At 48.9% G+C, this 12,731-nt stretch overlaps 1 protein-coding gene across 2 annotated transcripts in view; it reads left to right on the top strand.

The window, feature by feature from the left end:
* Positions 1-12,731, top strand: part of LOC121532834 (protein diaphanous homolog 1-like) — a 172,644-nt gene that overhangs the window by 55,657 nt on the left and 104,256 nt on the right. For both annotated transcript variants that reach the window (XM_041838636.2, XM_041838629.2), the window contains 4 exons: positions 1,504-1,683; positions 4,000-4,677; positions 7,938-8,052; positions 8,234-8,242. In XM_041838636.2, the coding sequence (XP_041694570.2) occupies positions 1,504-1,683; positions 4,000-4,677; positions 7,938-8,052; positions 8,234-8,242 (982 nt within the window). The remainder of the gene's footprint in view (positions 1-1,503; positions 1,684-3,999; positions 4,678-7,937; positions 8,053-8,233; positions 8,243-12,731) is intronic.

Genomic DNA, 12,731 nt, shown 5'->3' with positions numbered 1-12,731 from the left:
TGTGTGTGTGTGTTCTCTCCTGTAGCTGGATGCAGAGCTGACTGTGTGTGTGTGTGTGTTCTCTCCTGTAGCTGGATGCAGAGCTGACTGTGTGTGTGTGTGTTCTCTGCTGTAGCTGGATGCAGAGCTGACTGTGTGTGTGTGTGTTCTCTCCTGTAGCTGGATGCAGAGCTGACTGTGTGTGTGTGTGTGTTCTCTCCTGTAGCTGGATGCAGAGCTGACTGTGTGTGTGTGTGTGTTCTCTCCTGTAGCTGGATGCAGAGCTGACTGTGTGTGTGTGTGTGTTCTCTGCTGTAGCTGGATGCAGAGCTGACTGTGTGTGTGTGTTCTCTCCTGTAGCTGGATGCAGAGCTGACTGTGTGTGTGTTCTCTCCTGTAGCTGGATGCAGAGCTGACTGTGTGTGTGTGTGTTCTCTCCTGTAGCTGGATGCAGAGCTGACTGTGTGTTCTCTTCTGTAGCTGGATGCAGAGCTGACTGTGTGTGTTCTCTCCTGTAGCTGGATGCAGAGCTGACTGTGTGTGTTCTCTCCTGTAGCTGGATGCAGAGCTGACTGTGTGTGTTCTCTCCTGTAGCTGGATGCAGAGCTGACTGTGTGTGTTCTCTCCTGTAGCTGGATGCAGAGCTGACTGTGTGTGTTCTCTCCTGTAGCTGGATGCAGAGCTGACTGTGTGTGTTCTCTCCTGTAGCTGGATGCAGAGCGGACTGTGTGTGTTCTCTCCTGTAGCTGGATGCAGAGCTGACTGTGTGTGTTCTCTCCTGTAGCTGGATGCAGAGCTGACTGTGTGTGTGTGTGTTCTCTCCTGTAGCTGGATGCAGAGCTGACTGTGTGTGTGTGTGTTCTCTCCTGTAGCTGGATGCAGAGCTGACTGTGTGTGTGTGTGTGTTCTCTGCTGTAGCTGGATGCAGAGCTGACTGTGTGTGTGTGTGTGTGTTCTCTCCTGTAGCTGGATGCAGAGCTGACTGTGTGTGTGTGTGTTCTCTCCTGTAGCTGGATGCAGAGCTGACTGTGTGTGTGTGTGTTCTCTCCTGTAGCTGGATGCAGAGCTGACTGTGTGTGTTCTCTTCTGTAGCTGGATGCAGAGCTGACTGTGTGTGTTCTCTCCTGTAGCTGGATGCAGAGCGGACTGTGTGTGTTCTCTCCTGTAGCTGGATGCAGAGCTGACTGTGTGTGTTCTCTCCTGTAGCTGGATGCAGAGCTGACTGTGTGTTCTCTCCTGTAGCTGGATGCAGAGCTGACTGTGTGTGTGTGTGTTCTCTCCTATAGCTGGATGCAGAGCTGACTGTGTGTGTGTGTTCTCTGCTGTAGCTGGATGCAGAGCTGACTGTGTGTGTGTTCTCTCCTGTAGCTGGATGCAGAGCTGACTGTGTGTGTTCTCTCCTGTAGCTGGATGCAGAGCTGACTGTGTGTGTTCTCTTCTGTAGCTGGATGCAGAGCTGACTGTGTGTGTTCTCTTCTGTAGCTGGATGCAGAGCTGACTGTGTGTGTGTGTTCTCTGCTGTAGCTGGATGCAGAGTTGACGGCGCGTCATGAGCTGCAGGTAGAGCTGAAGAAGATGGAAGGAGATTATGAACACAGAGTCCAGGAGCTGGCTGCTGAGAAGGAGACTCTGGGCTCTGAGAAACAGGAGAGAGAGGCAGAGAACCAGACTCTACTGGGGCAGATCAACACACTCAATGAGCAGGTACACACACTCACACAGAGAGAACACTTTAGTCATTTAGCAGACACTCTTAACCAGAGCGACTTAGTTAGTGCATTCATCTTAAGATAGCGATGTGAAAACCCAGAGCTCAAAGTTGTATTACTCTACCAATAGGAACAGAGTAGAAAACTCCCCTTGACCAATATGAGTAGAGGGGAAAGTCACGAGCTCCAAGTAGCTCAGAGAAAGTGGTCCACTCAACTGACACAGAGAGAGATGGGAGGAAAATAGGTGTACCTGTCAGAATCCTGGTGCTAGGCCAGCTGGCCCCTGTACCATCTGAAACACACTCACATTTTATTTGTCACATACGCCGAATACAACAGGTGTAGACCTTACAGGGAAATGCTTACTTACAAGCCCTTAACCAACAATGCAGTTTTAATAAAGAATACCAAAAAAAAAATCACACACAAAAAGACAATATAAAATAATACTAAATAAAAGTAACAAATAATTAAAGAGCAGCAGTAAAATAACAGTAGGGAGGCTATATACAGGGGGTACCGGTACAGAGTCAATGTGCGGGGGCACTGGTTAGTCGAGGTAATTGAGGTAATATGTACATGTAGGTAGAGTTATTACTATACATAGATAATAAACAGAGCGTAGCAGCAGCGCGGAAGAGGGGTGGTGGGGGAGGGGGGTGGACGACAATGCAAATAGTCCAGGTAGCCATTTGATTAGATGTTCAGGAGTCTTATGGTTTGGGGCTAGAAGCTGTTTCGAAGCCTCTTGGACCTAGACTTGGCGCTCCGGTACCGCTTTCCGTGCGGTAGCAGAGAGAACAATCTATGACTAGGGTGGCTGGAGTATTTGACCATTTTTAGGGCCTGGATGGCAGGAAGCTTGGCCCCAGTGATGTACTGGGCCGTACACACTACCCTCTGTAGTGCCTTGCGGTCGGAGGCCGAGCAGTTGCCATACCAGGCAGTGATGCAACCAGTCAGGATGCTCTCGATGGTGCAGCTGTAGAACCTATTTAGGATCTGAGGACCCATGCCAAATCTTTTCAGTCTCCTGAATAGGTTTTGTCGTGCCCTCTTCATGACTGTCTTGGTGTGTTTGGACCATGATAGTTTGTTGGTGATATGGACACCAAGGAACTTGAAGCTCTCAACCTGCTCCACTACAGCCCCGTCGATGAGAATGGGGGCGTGCTCGGTCCTCTTCTTTTTCCTGTAGTCCACAATCATCTGTGTGTGTGTCCGCTTAAGTATGTGTCTTACAGATCCACACAGACCTTGACAGGTCCCTTCCCCAACAGGCTGAGGCCAGCAGAATCATCTCATGGTCTCTCACACACGTCCAACTGGCTGTCCCCACATCAACACACACATCAAAGACCCTCGTCGACAGATCATTCACTCCCCCCTGCGTTTGACACTCAGCCCCATCAGAGTCTTCATATGTAGAGATCACACACACACACACACACACTCATTAGAAATCCAGAGAAAGCAGTCTTCTCTCATGGTGTATTAGTATATTTATCTTTCAGGCTTAAAATCTCCTCTATTGAAATATCTATTTTCCTCTACCCATCCTGTCTCTCTCGCTCTCTCTCCCCATCTCTCTCTCTCTCCCCATCTCGCTCTCTCTCTCTCTCCCCATCTCGCTCTCTCTCCCCATCTCTCGCTCTCTCTCCCCATCTCTCGCTCTCTCTCCCCATCTCTCGCTCTCTCTCCCCATCTCTCGCTCTCTCTCCCCATCTCTCGCTCTCTCTCGCTCTCTCTCGCTCTCTCTCGCTCTCTCTCGCTCTCTCTCCCCATCTCTCGCTCTCTCTCCCCATCTCGCTCTCTCTCCCCATCTCGCTCTCTCTCCCCATCTCGCTCTCTCTCCCCATCTCGCTCTCTGTCCCCATCTCGCTCTCTGTCCCCATCTCGCTCTCGCTCTCTGTCCCCATCTCGCTCTCGCTCTCTGTCCCCATCTCGCTCTCGCTCTCTGTCCCCATCTCGCTCTCGCTCTCTGACCCCATCTCGCTCTCGCTCTCTGACCCCATCTCGCTCTCGCTCTCTGTCCCCATCTCGCTCTCGCTCTCTGTCCCCATCTCGCTCTCGCTCTCTGTCCCCATCTCGCTCTCGCTCCCCATCTCGCTCTCGCCCCCCATCTCGCTCTCGCCCCCATCTCGCTCTCTCTCTGTCCCCATCTCGCTCTCTCTCTGTCCCCATCTCGCTCTCTCTCTCTGTCCCCATCTCGCTCTCTCTCTCTCTCTCCCCATCTCGCTCTCTCTCTCCCCCCATCTCGCTCTCTCTCTCTGTCCCCATCTCGGTCTCCCCATCTCTCTCTCCCCAGATAGAGAAGCTCAATAAGGATCTGGAGGAAGCCAAGACTAGAGTGGTCATCGTCCATGTCCCAGGTGGTCCTGCTGCTCCTCCTGCCCCCCCTCTACCAGGTCAAGCTGGTCTCCCACCTCCCCTCCCTGGACAAGCTGGCATGCCCCCTCCTCCACCCCTACCCGGCCAAGCAGGCCTGCCTCCCCCTCCTCCCCTCCTGGGTATGCCCGGTCCCCCACCACCCCCGCCCTTACCAGGTATGCCTGGCCCCCCTCCACCACCACCCCTACCAGGGATGTATGGTCCCCCGCCACCCCCTCCTTTCCCTGGGATGGCCGGTATGCCCCCGCCACCCCCTCCTCTCCCTGGGATGGCCGGTATGCCCCCGCCACCCCCTCCTCTCCCTGGGATGGCCGGTATGCCCCCGCCACCCCCTCCTCTCCCTGGGATGGCCGGTATGCCCCCGCCACCCCCTCCTCTCCCTGGGATGGCCGGTATGCCCCCGCCACCCCCTCCTCTCCCTGGGATGGCCGGTATGCCCCCACCACCCCCTCCTCCACCTGGCATGGGCATGCCCCCTCCACCTCCTGGTATGGGGGGCTGGGGAGCTCCTGTGCCACCCCCTCTGCCCTTCGGTCTGGCACCCAAGAAGGAGTACAAGCCTGAGGTGCAGCTGAAGAGAGCCAACTGGAGCAAGGTGAGGATGAGAGTGTGTGCATCTGTTAGATGGTGATAACAGGAGTGAAGGCGTGAATGTCAGTCTCTCTTATAAAACTGCACTTAAAGTTGGTGTGTGTGTTCTATCCTTTATTAGTGTGCCCAATCATAGGAGTCTGAAATAACAACTGCAAAGCTGTTGACCGTGTGTGTGTGAATACTAAAACTGTAACCCTATGTGAGTGTGTATGACTACGTACGTACAGTGGGGAAAAAAAGTATTTAGTCAGCCACCAATTGTGCAAGTTCTCCCACTTAAAAAGATGAGAGGCCTGTAATTTTCATCATAGGTACACGTCAACTATGACAGACAAAATGAGAAAAATGTTCTCCAGAAAATCACATTGTAGGATTTTTAATGAATGTATTTGCAAATTATGGTGGAAAATAAGTATTTGGTCAATAACAAAAGTTTCTCAATACTTTGTTATATACCCTTTGTTGGCAATGACACAGGTCAAACGTTTTCTGTAAGTCTTCACAAGGTTTTCACACACTGTTGCTGGTATTTTGGCCCATTCCTCCATGCAGATCTCCTCTAGAGCAGTGATGTTTTGGGGCTGTCGCTGGGCAACACGGACTTTCAACTCCCTCCAAAGATTTTATATGGGGTTGAGATCTGGAGACTGGCTAGGCCACTCCAGGACCTTAATGCTTCTTACGAAGCCACTCCTTCGTTGCCCGGGCGGTGTGTTTGGGATCATTGTCATGCTGAAAGACCCAGCCACGTTTCATCTTCAATGCCCTTGCTGATGGAAGGAGGTTTTCACTCAAAATCTCACGATACATGGCCCCATTCATTCTTTCCTTTACACGGATCAGTCGTCCTGGTCCCTTTGCAGAAAAACAGCCCCAAAGCATGATGTTTCCACCCCCATGCTTCACAGTAGGTATGGTGTTCTTTGGATGCAACTCAGCATTCTTTGTCCTCCAAACACGACGAGTTGAGTTTTGACCAAAAAGTTATATTTTGGTTTCATCTGACCATATGACATTCTCCCAATCCTCTTCTGGATCATCCAAATGCAATCTAGCAAACTTCAGACGGGCCTGGACATGTACTGGCTTAAGCAGGGGGACACGTCTGGCATTTGAGTCCCTGGCGGCGTAGTGTGTTACTGATAGTAGGCTTTGTTACTTTGGTCCCAGCTCTCTGCAGGTCATTCACTAGGTCCCCCCGTGTGGTTCTGGGATTTTTGCTCACCGTTCTTGTGATCCTTTTGACCCCACAGGGTGAGATCTTGCGTGGAGCCCCAGATCGAGGGAGATTATCAGTGGTCTTGTATGTCTTCCATTTCCTAATAATTGCTCCCACAGTTGATTTCTTCAAACCAAGCTGCTTACCTATTGCAGATTCAGTCTTCCCAGCCTGGTGCAGGTCTACAATTTTGTTTCTGGTGTCCTTTAACAGCTCTTTGGTCTTGGCCATAGTGGAGTTTGGAGTGTGACTGTTTGAGGTTGTGGACAGGTGTCTTTTATACTGATAACAAGTTCAAACAGGTGCCATTAATACAGGTAACGAGTGGAGGACAGAGGAGCCTCTTAAAGAAGAAGTTACAGGTCTGTGAGAGCCAGAAATCTTGCTTGTTTGTAGGTGACCAAATACTTATTTTCCACCATAATTTGCAAATAAATTCATTAAAAATCCTACAATGTGATTTTCTGGATTTTTTTTTCCTCAATTTGTCTGTCATAGTTGCCGTGTACCTATGATGAAAATTACAGGCCTCTCTTATCTTTTTAAGTGGGAGAACTTGCACAATTGGTGGCTGACTAAATACTTTTTTCCCCCACTGTATGTGTGTGTGTGCCTCTGTTCTTTCATGAGTGTGTGTGGACTGGTGTGTGTCTGTTCCATGTTCTCCTCCTCTCTCTCATCTGCGATGGTTAAAACATCAAAACGCCCCTCTTTCTCTCTCTAGCCTAAAGCTACTGTTTAATGGCTTCAGTTGAGTTCATCAGCGTTTAGTCTCTCCCTCTCTGTTCTCTTTGTTCGTTCGACGGGTTGGTGAGAGCCCTTTGACAAGGATGTCACAGAAATGGCTTTTTAATAAGGATGCTTCTTTTACTGTGCTGGTGAAAGATAATTAAATAGCTGCTAGAAAGGACGGCATTCTTTTGTACTTTAAATTAACATTTTATTTTTCCAGCCCTTCTGCCCCTGTATCACTTTTTTTTTCTCCCTTATCCCCCTTTTCCCCACCCCCTACCTGAGGCATCTTGGGTAATGAAAGGGTCATATAGGTGATTTTATTTATATGATTATTTTTTTAGGGAGAGTATGTATGTATGTATATATATATATATGTATGTATGTATATGTATATGGGAAGTTACTACCTCTCCTCTGATGCTTCCTCTTTTTTCTCTCTCTCGCATTCTCTCTCTCAGAAGGCAGTTTATTATGAGGTGGTGATGGTTGGAAGAGAGAAAGAAGAAAATGATAAATATAGCTAGAAAAAAGAGAGGATGAGGATAAAGGAGGAGAGGAGGAGGAGAGGGAGGAGGATAAAGGAGGAGAGGAGGAGGAGGAGGAGAGGGAGGAGGATAGAGGAGGAGAAAGGAGGAGAGGAGGAGGATAAAGGAGGAGAGGAGGAGGAGGAGGAGGAGGAGGAGGAGAGGAGGAGGATAAAGGAGGAGAGGAGGAGGAGAGAGGAGGAGGATAGAGGAGGAGAGGAGGAGGATAGAGGAGGAGAGGAGGAGGATAGAGGAGGATAAAGGAGGAGAGGAGGAGGATAAGAGGAGGATAAAGGAGGAGAGGAGGAGGACAGAGGAGGATAAAGGAGGAGAGGAGGAGGACAGAGGAGGATAAAGGAGGAGAGGAGGAGGATAGAAGAGGATAAAGGAGGATAAAGGAGGAGAGGAGGAGGATAGAGGAGGATAAAGGAGGGAGAGGAGGAGGATAAAGGAGGGAGAGGAGGAGGAGGAGGAGGATAAAGGAGGCAGAGGAGGATAAAGGGAATGGAATCCTCTCTCTGTGTGAAGGAGAATGAGGAGCAGGGAAAATGACTAGTTAGCTCCTCTCCTCCTCTGTGTCTCTCTCTCCATCTTCTCTTTCAGTGCCCCGGCTCTCTCGTTCTCTTTCTCTGTCCTTCTCTCACTTGATTGCTGGATTTATGGATGAATGTTTTTTTACAAAATTGCACAGTGTTTGAAAGGATTCGTAAGGCATTTATCGCTCTTTCTCTCTCTCCTCTCTCTCTCTCTCTCTCTCTCTCTCTCTTTCTCTCTGTGAAACAGATTGGATATGAGGATCTGTCTGAAAACAGTTTCTGGACTAAGGCCAAAGAGGATAGCTATGAGAACAATGAGCTCTTCGCCAAACTCACCTTGGCCTTCTCCTCCCAGACCAAGAGTGAGTGAGTCACCCCATGCACGTGTGTGTATGCGGGCATGTGTGTATCGTGGCTCATGTGCACTTGTGTCTCAGTAAAGTTGATTTACTAATGATGATCATGGATTTTTTGATCCTCCTTCATCTCTCTCTCCCTTTCTCCCTCTCTCCATGTCCATCCATCCATCCATCCACCCCACAGCCTCCAAAGGTAAGAACAAACAAATGATGTTGGGTACAAGGGCTGGTGTGTGGGGGTGCGTTCCAAAGTGCTCTACTGCTGCTTCTGTACAAGTGCTGCTGTGTGAGGTCTACTGTGTGAGGTCTACTGTGTGTGTTGTTCTGGCCTTGTGTTGTCTCATTCTGAGAGACAGAGTACTCACTAGGTTAGATGGATTGGGATTTGGAGATTAGAGAGGAAGGAGGGATGGGGAGGGGTTACAGATGCCCTGTGACTAGCCACCTGGCGTCCTGGCACAGACACACTCTCTCCCCCCTCACCTGTCCAGCTCCTCCTTTCACCTTGTTCCTGTGTCCCTGAACCTTCTGCTCCGTATTCATCATTACATCTAGGACGCTCTGCTCTCTAAACGTGTGTGTGTGTGCGCGCGCCGCTGTGTGCCAATGACCTTCAGCTGCGATGCAATCTGAACACACGTTCTGGCTCACTCTTAGACACGTGCACCTAGTCCTCCACATACACTCAAACGTGTACACACACAAACAAACACACACACACACACACACACACACCCTCTCTGGCTGTCAGAGTTGTTGAAATGTCAAGGTTGTCAGCTGTCCCATCTGCATTCACCTGTACAGAGTGGTTAAGGTCTGCTGTCAGTCTGTGATTCGTTAGCGTGCCTCTGGTCCCGCCGTGTGATTGGCTGAGACACTGCTGTCCCATTTGATGTCGGATAACCTTTTCTGATATCTGACTGTAAACACACACTGCCCTTTTCAATAGCTCCAACTCTCTGTCTGCATTCTACTGCTGCTGCTCTGTGTGTGTGTTTTAAAAATGAACATCTGAAATGTCTTGAGTCAATAAGTATTCAACCCCTTTGTTATGGCAAGCCTAAATAAGTTCAGGAGTAAAAATGTGCTTAACAAGTCACATAATTAGTTGCATGGACACACTCTCTGTGCAGTAATAGTCTTTAACATGATTTTTGAATAACTACCTCCTCTCTGTACCCCACACATACAATTATCTGTAAGGTCCCTCAGTCGAGCATTGAATTTCAAACACAGATTCAGGCGTCCTTCCTAACTCAGTTGCTGTGATAGGAGAAAACTGAGGATGGATCAACAACATTGTAGTTACTCCACAATACTAACCTAATTGACAGAGTGAAAAGAAGGAAGCCTGTACAGAATACAATTATTCCATAACATGCATCCTGTTTGCAACAAGGCACTAAAATAATACTGCCAAAAATGTGGCAAAGCAATTAACTTTTTGTCCTGAATAAAAAGTGTTGTGTTTGGGACAAATCCAATACAACACATTACTGAGTACCACTCCATATTTTCAAGCATATACTGGTGGCTGCATCATATTATGGGTATCCTTGTAATTATTATTATTCTGTTTTTGTCATTTATCCAGAGCGACTTACATTATTATTTTATTTTATTTATAAAAAAATTCATACTGGCCCCCCGTGGGAATCGAACCCACAACCCTGGCGTTGCAAATGCCATGCTCTACCAACTGAGCTACATCCCTGCCGGCCATTCCCTCCCCTACCCTGGATGATGCTGGGCCAATTGTGCACCGCCCAATGGGTCTCCCGGTCGCGGCCGGCTATGACAGAGCCTGGATTCGAACCAGGATCTCTAGTGGCACAGCTAGCACTGCGATGCAGTGCCTTAGACCACTGCGCAACTCGGGAGATCAAAAAGGAGGGGGAGGCCACTACTACATTTACATTTACATTTTAGTAATTTAGTAGACGCTCTTATCCAGAGCGACTTACAGTTAGTGAGTGCATACATTTTTCATACTGGCAAGTGCCATGCTCTACCAATTGAGCTACACGGGTAATCATTAAGGACTGGGGAGTTTTTCAGGATAAAAAAAAACGGAATGGAGCAAAGCACAGGCAAAATCCTAAAGGAAAACCTGGTTCAGTCTGCTTTCCACCAGACACTGGGAGATAAATTCACCTTTCAGCAGGACAATAACCTAAAACATAAGGCCAAATCTACACTAGTGTTGCTTACCAAGAAGTTGTTACAGATTGAAGTTTTGACTTAAATCTGCTAGAAAACCTATGGCAAGAACTGAAGGTTGTCTAGCAATGATCAACAACCAATTTGACAGAGCTTGAAGAATTTTGAAAATATTAATGGGCAAATGTTGTGCAATCTGGGTGTGGAAAGCTCTTAGAGATTTACCCAGAAAGACTCACAGCTGTAATCGCTACCAAAGGTGCTTCTACAAGGCATTGACTCAGGGGTTTGAATACTTATGTAAATGAGATTTCTGTATTTCATTTTCAATACATTTAGAACATTTCTAAAGACATGTTTTCACTTCGTTATTATGGGGGATTGTGTGTAGATGATGAGAGAATGTTTATTTAATCAATTTTGAATTCAGGCTGGAACACAGCAAAAAGTGTATGAATACTTTCTGTAGGCACTGTAGGTTGACCTCTCACCTCTACCCATCACTCCACTCCAATACTGTTAAAGGCCAATAACAACAACCTCACAAACACACACTCCTCTGCCTGACCCCTCCATCCCACCCCTCATCCCTCGCCACTGGGGCACTGCAGCAGCTCCATCTTCCTCCTCCTCCTATCCCAGTGAAACGATGCCACAGTCAGCCCACTCTAGCCCCTGACCCTTTTCCTCCTCTGCTGTCCACACACATACACCGCTCAGTGCTGCAGGCAGGGTGGCAAGGTTGATGACCTCACGGGTGCGTTGGCTGAGCTCAGCGCTGATGGAACGCCAGGGACCCTCAGGCTGCATACGCATCCTGGCCGGCTTCCCTGATCTTTCTCTATTCTCTCTCTACCGTGGAGGGAGGGGAGGGGATAGGGTAGGAGGGAAGGGAGGAGATGGGGAATGCAGAGAGATAGGGAGGGAGGAGATAGGGAGGGAGGATATGGGGAGGGAGGAGATGGAGAAAGCAGAAAGGGAGGGAGGACAGGGGGAAGGAAGGAGAGCAAAGAAAGGGATGAGTAGAGGGAAATAGTAAGATGAGGGGGGTGGTAGTGATTAATATGGAAGTGAGAGCAAAAGAGCCAGAAGCATGTTATTCGTCTTAATATGGTGTTGATTTTAATAACCCTTATTTTCCCAATTCAGCCCTCTCCTGTCTCTCTCCCCCTCCCTACTTCCTTCTCATCCCTCGACTCTAATCTCCTCCTCTTCTTCTCTTGGTGGTCCTCTCTCTCTCCATCTCCTCTTCTTCTTTTCTTGGTGGTCCTCGCTCTCCATCTCCTCTTCTTCTTCTCTTGGTGGTCCTCTCTCTCTCCATCTCCTCTTCTTGTTCTCTTGGTGGTCCTCTCTTTCTCTCCATCTCCTCTTCTTGTTCTCTTGGTGGTCCTCTCTCTCGCCATCTCCTCTTCTTCTTCTCTTGGTGGTCCTCTCTCTCGCCATCTCCTCTCCTTCTTCTCTTGGTGGTCCTCTCTCTCGCCATCTCCTCTTCTTCTTCTCTTGGTGGTCCTCTCTCTCTCTCCATCTCCTCTTCTTGTTCTCTTGGTGGTCCTCTCTCTCTCCATCTCCTCTTGTTCTCTTGGTGGTCCTCTCTCTCTCCATCTCCTCTTCTTCTCTTGGTGGTCCTCTCTCTCCATCTCCTCTTCTTCTCTTGGTGGTCCTCTCTCTCTCCATCTCCTCTTCTTCTCTTGGTGGTCCTCTCTCTCTCATCTCCTCTTCTTGTTCTCTTGGTGGTCCTCTCTCTCTCCATCTCCTCTTCTTGTTCTCTTGGTGGTCCTCTCTCTCTCCATCTCCTCTTCTTCTCTTGGTGGTCCTCTATCCACCCGTTGAGACCATTTCCTCATCTACTTTTCCACTTGTTCACCTTTCCAAGAGTAGTCTTTAGATATCTCCTGGTGATATCTCCTGTTGATGCCTGTGTATGTTCTCCTTGCCATCCCCTCTCCTCTCATTTCTTCCTCCTCCTTGCTTCATCTCCCTCCCTCGTTCATTTGTTTGTGGCGCACCTGAGCAGCGACGCAACCCGGTTTCTGTCTCCGTGGAGATTAGCCTCCCCACTACGGAGCTCTCTCAGTGACACGCCGGCGCTGGCGACGCCTCCTCGCCGTGCCATGATGAATATAGCGACCTACTTAATTACCACGGTAACCGGATGGTATGCAGTGGCGTGCTGAGGCTCACCCCAGATCCCTGCTTCTAGTCCAACACCACACACACACACACACACACACACACACACACACACACACACACACACACACACACAGTCAACGCTGATGAGTGGCAATAAAGTTATCATCTTTCTCTCCATCTCTTCCTGATGGTCTTTGGCCTGCTGCACTAGAATATATGGTCAACATTACCGCATGTTTTGATTTGTATAAGTTGTGAGTCTTTGTCTGTGTGTGTGTGTCTGTCTGTCTGTCTGTCTGTGTGCTCCCCAGCACTTGCACACCAATTATAATGAGTCCTTTGATCTCCCTGTGTTCAGCGGAAATCTATTCCCTGCACTGTGTGAGGGT

The sequence above is a fragment of the Coregonus clupeaformis genome, chromosome 2, assembly GCF_020615455.1.
Source record: "Coregonus clupeaformis isolate EN_2021a chromosome 2, ASM2061545v1, whole genome shotgun sequence".
Classification (NCBI taxonomy): domain Eukaryota; kingdom Metazoa; phylum Chordata; class Actinopteri; order Salmoniformes; family Salmonidae; genus Coregonus; species Coregonus clupeaformis.
This window is presented reverse-complemented; position numbering and strand designations above follow the sequence as displayed.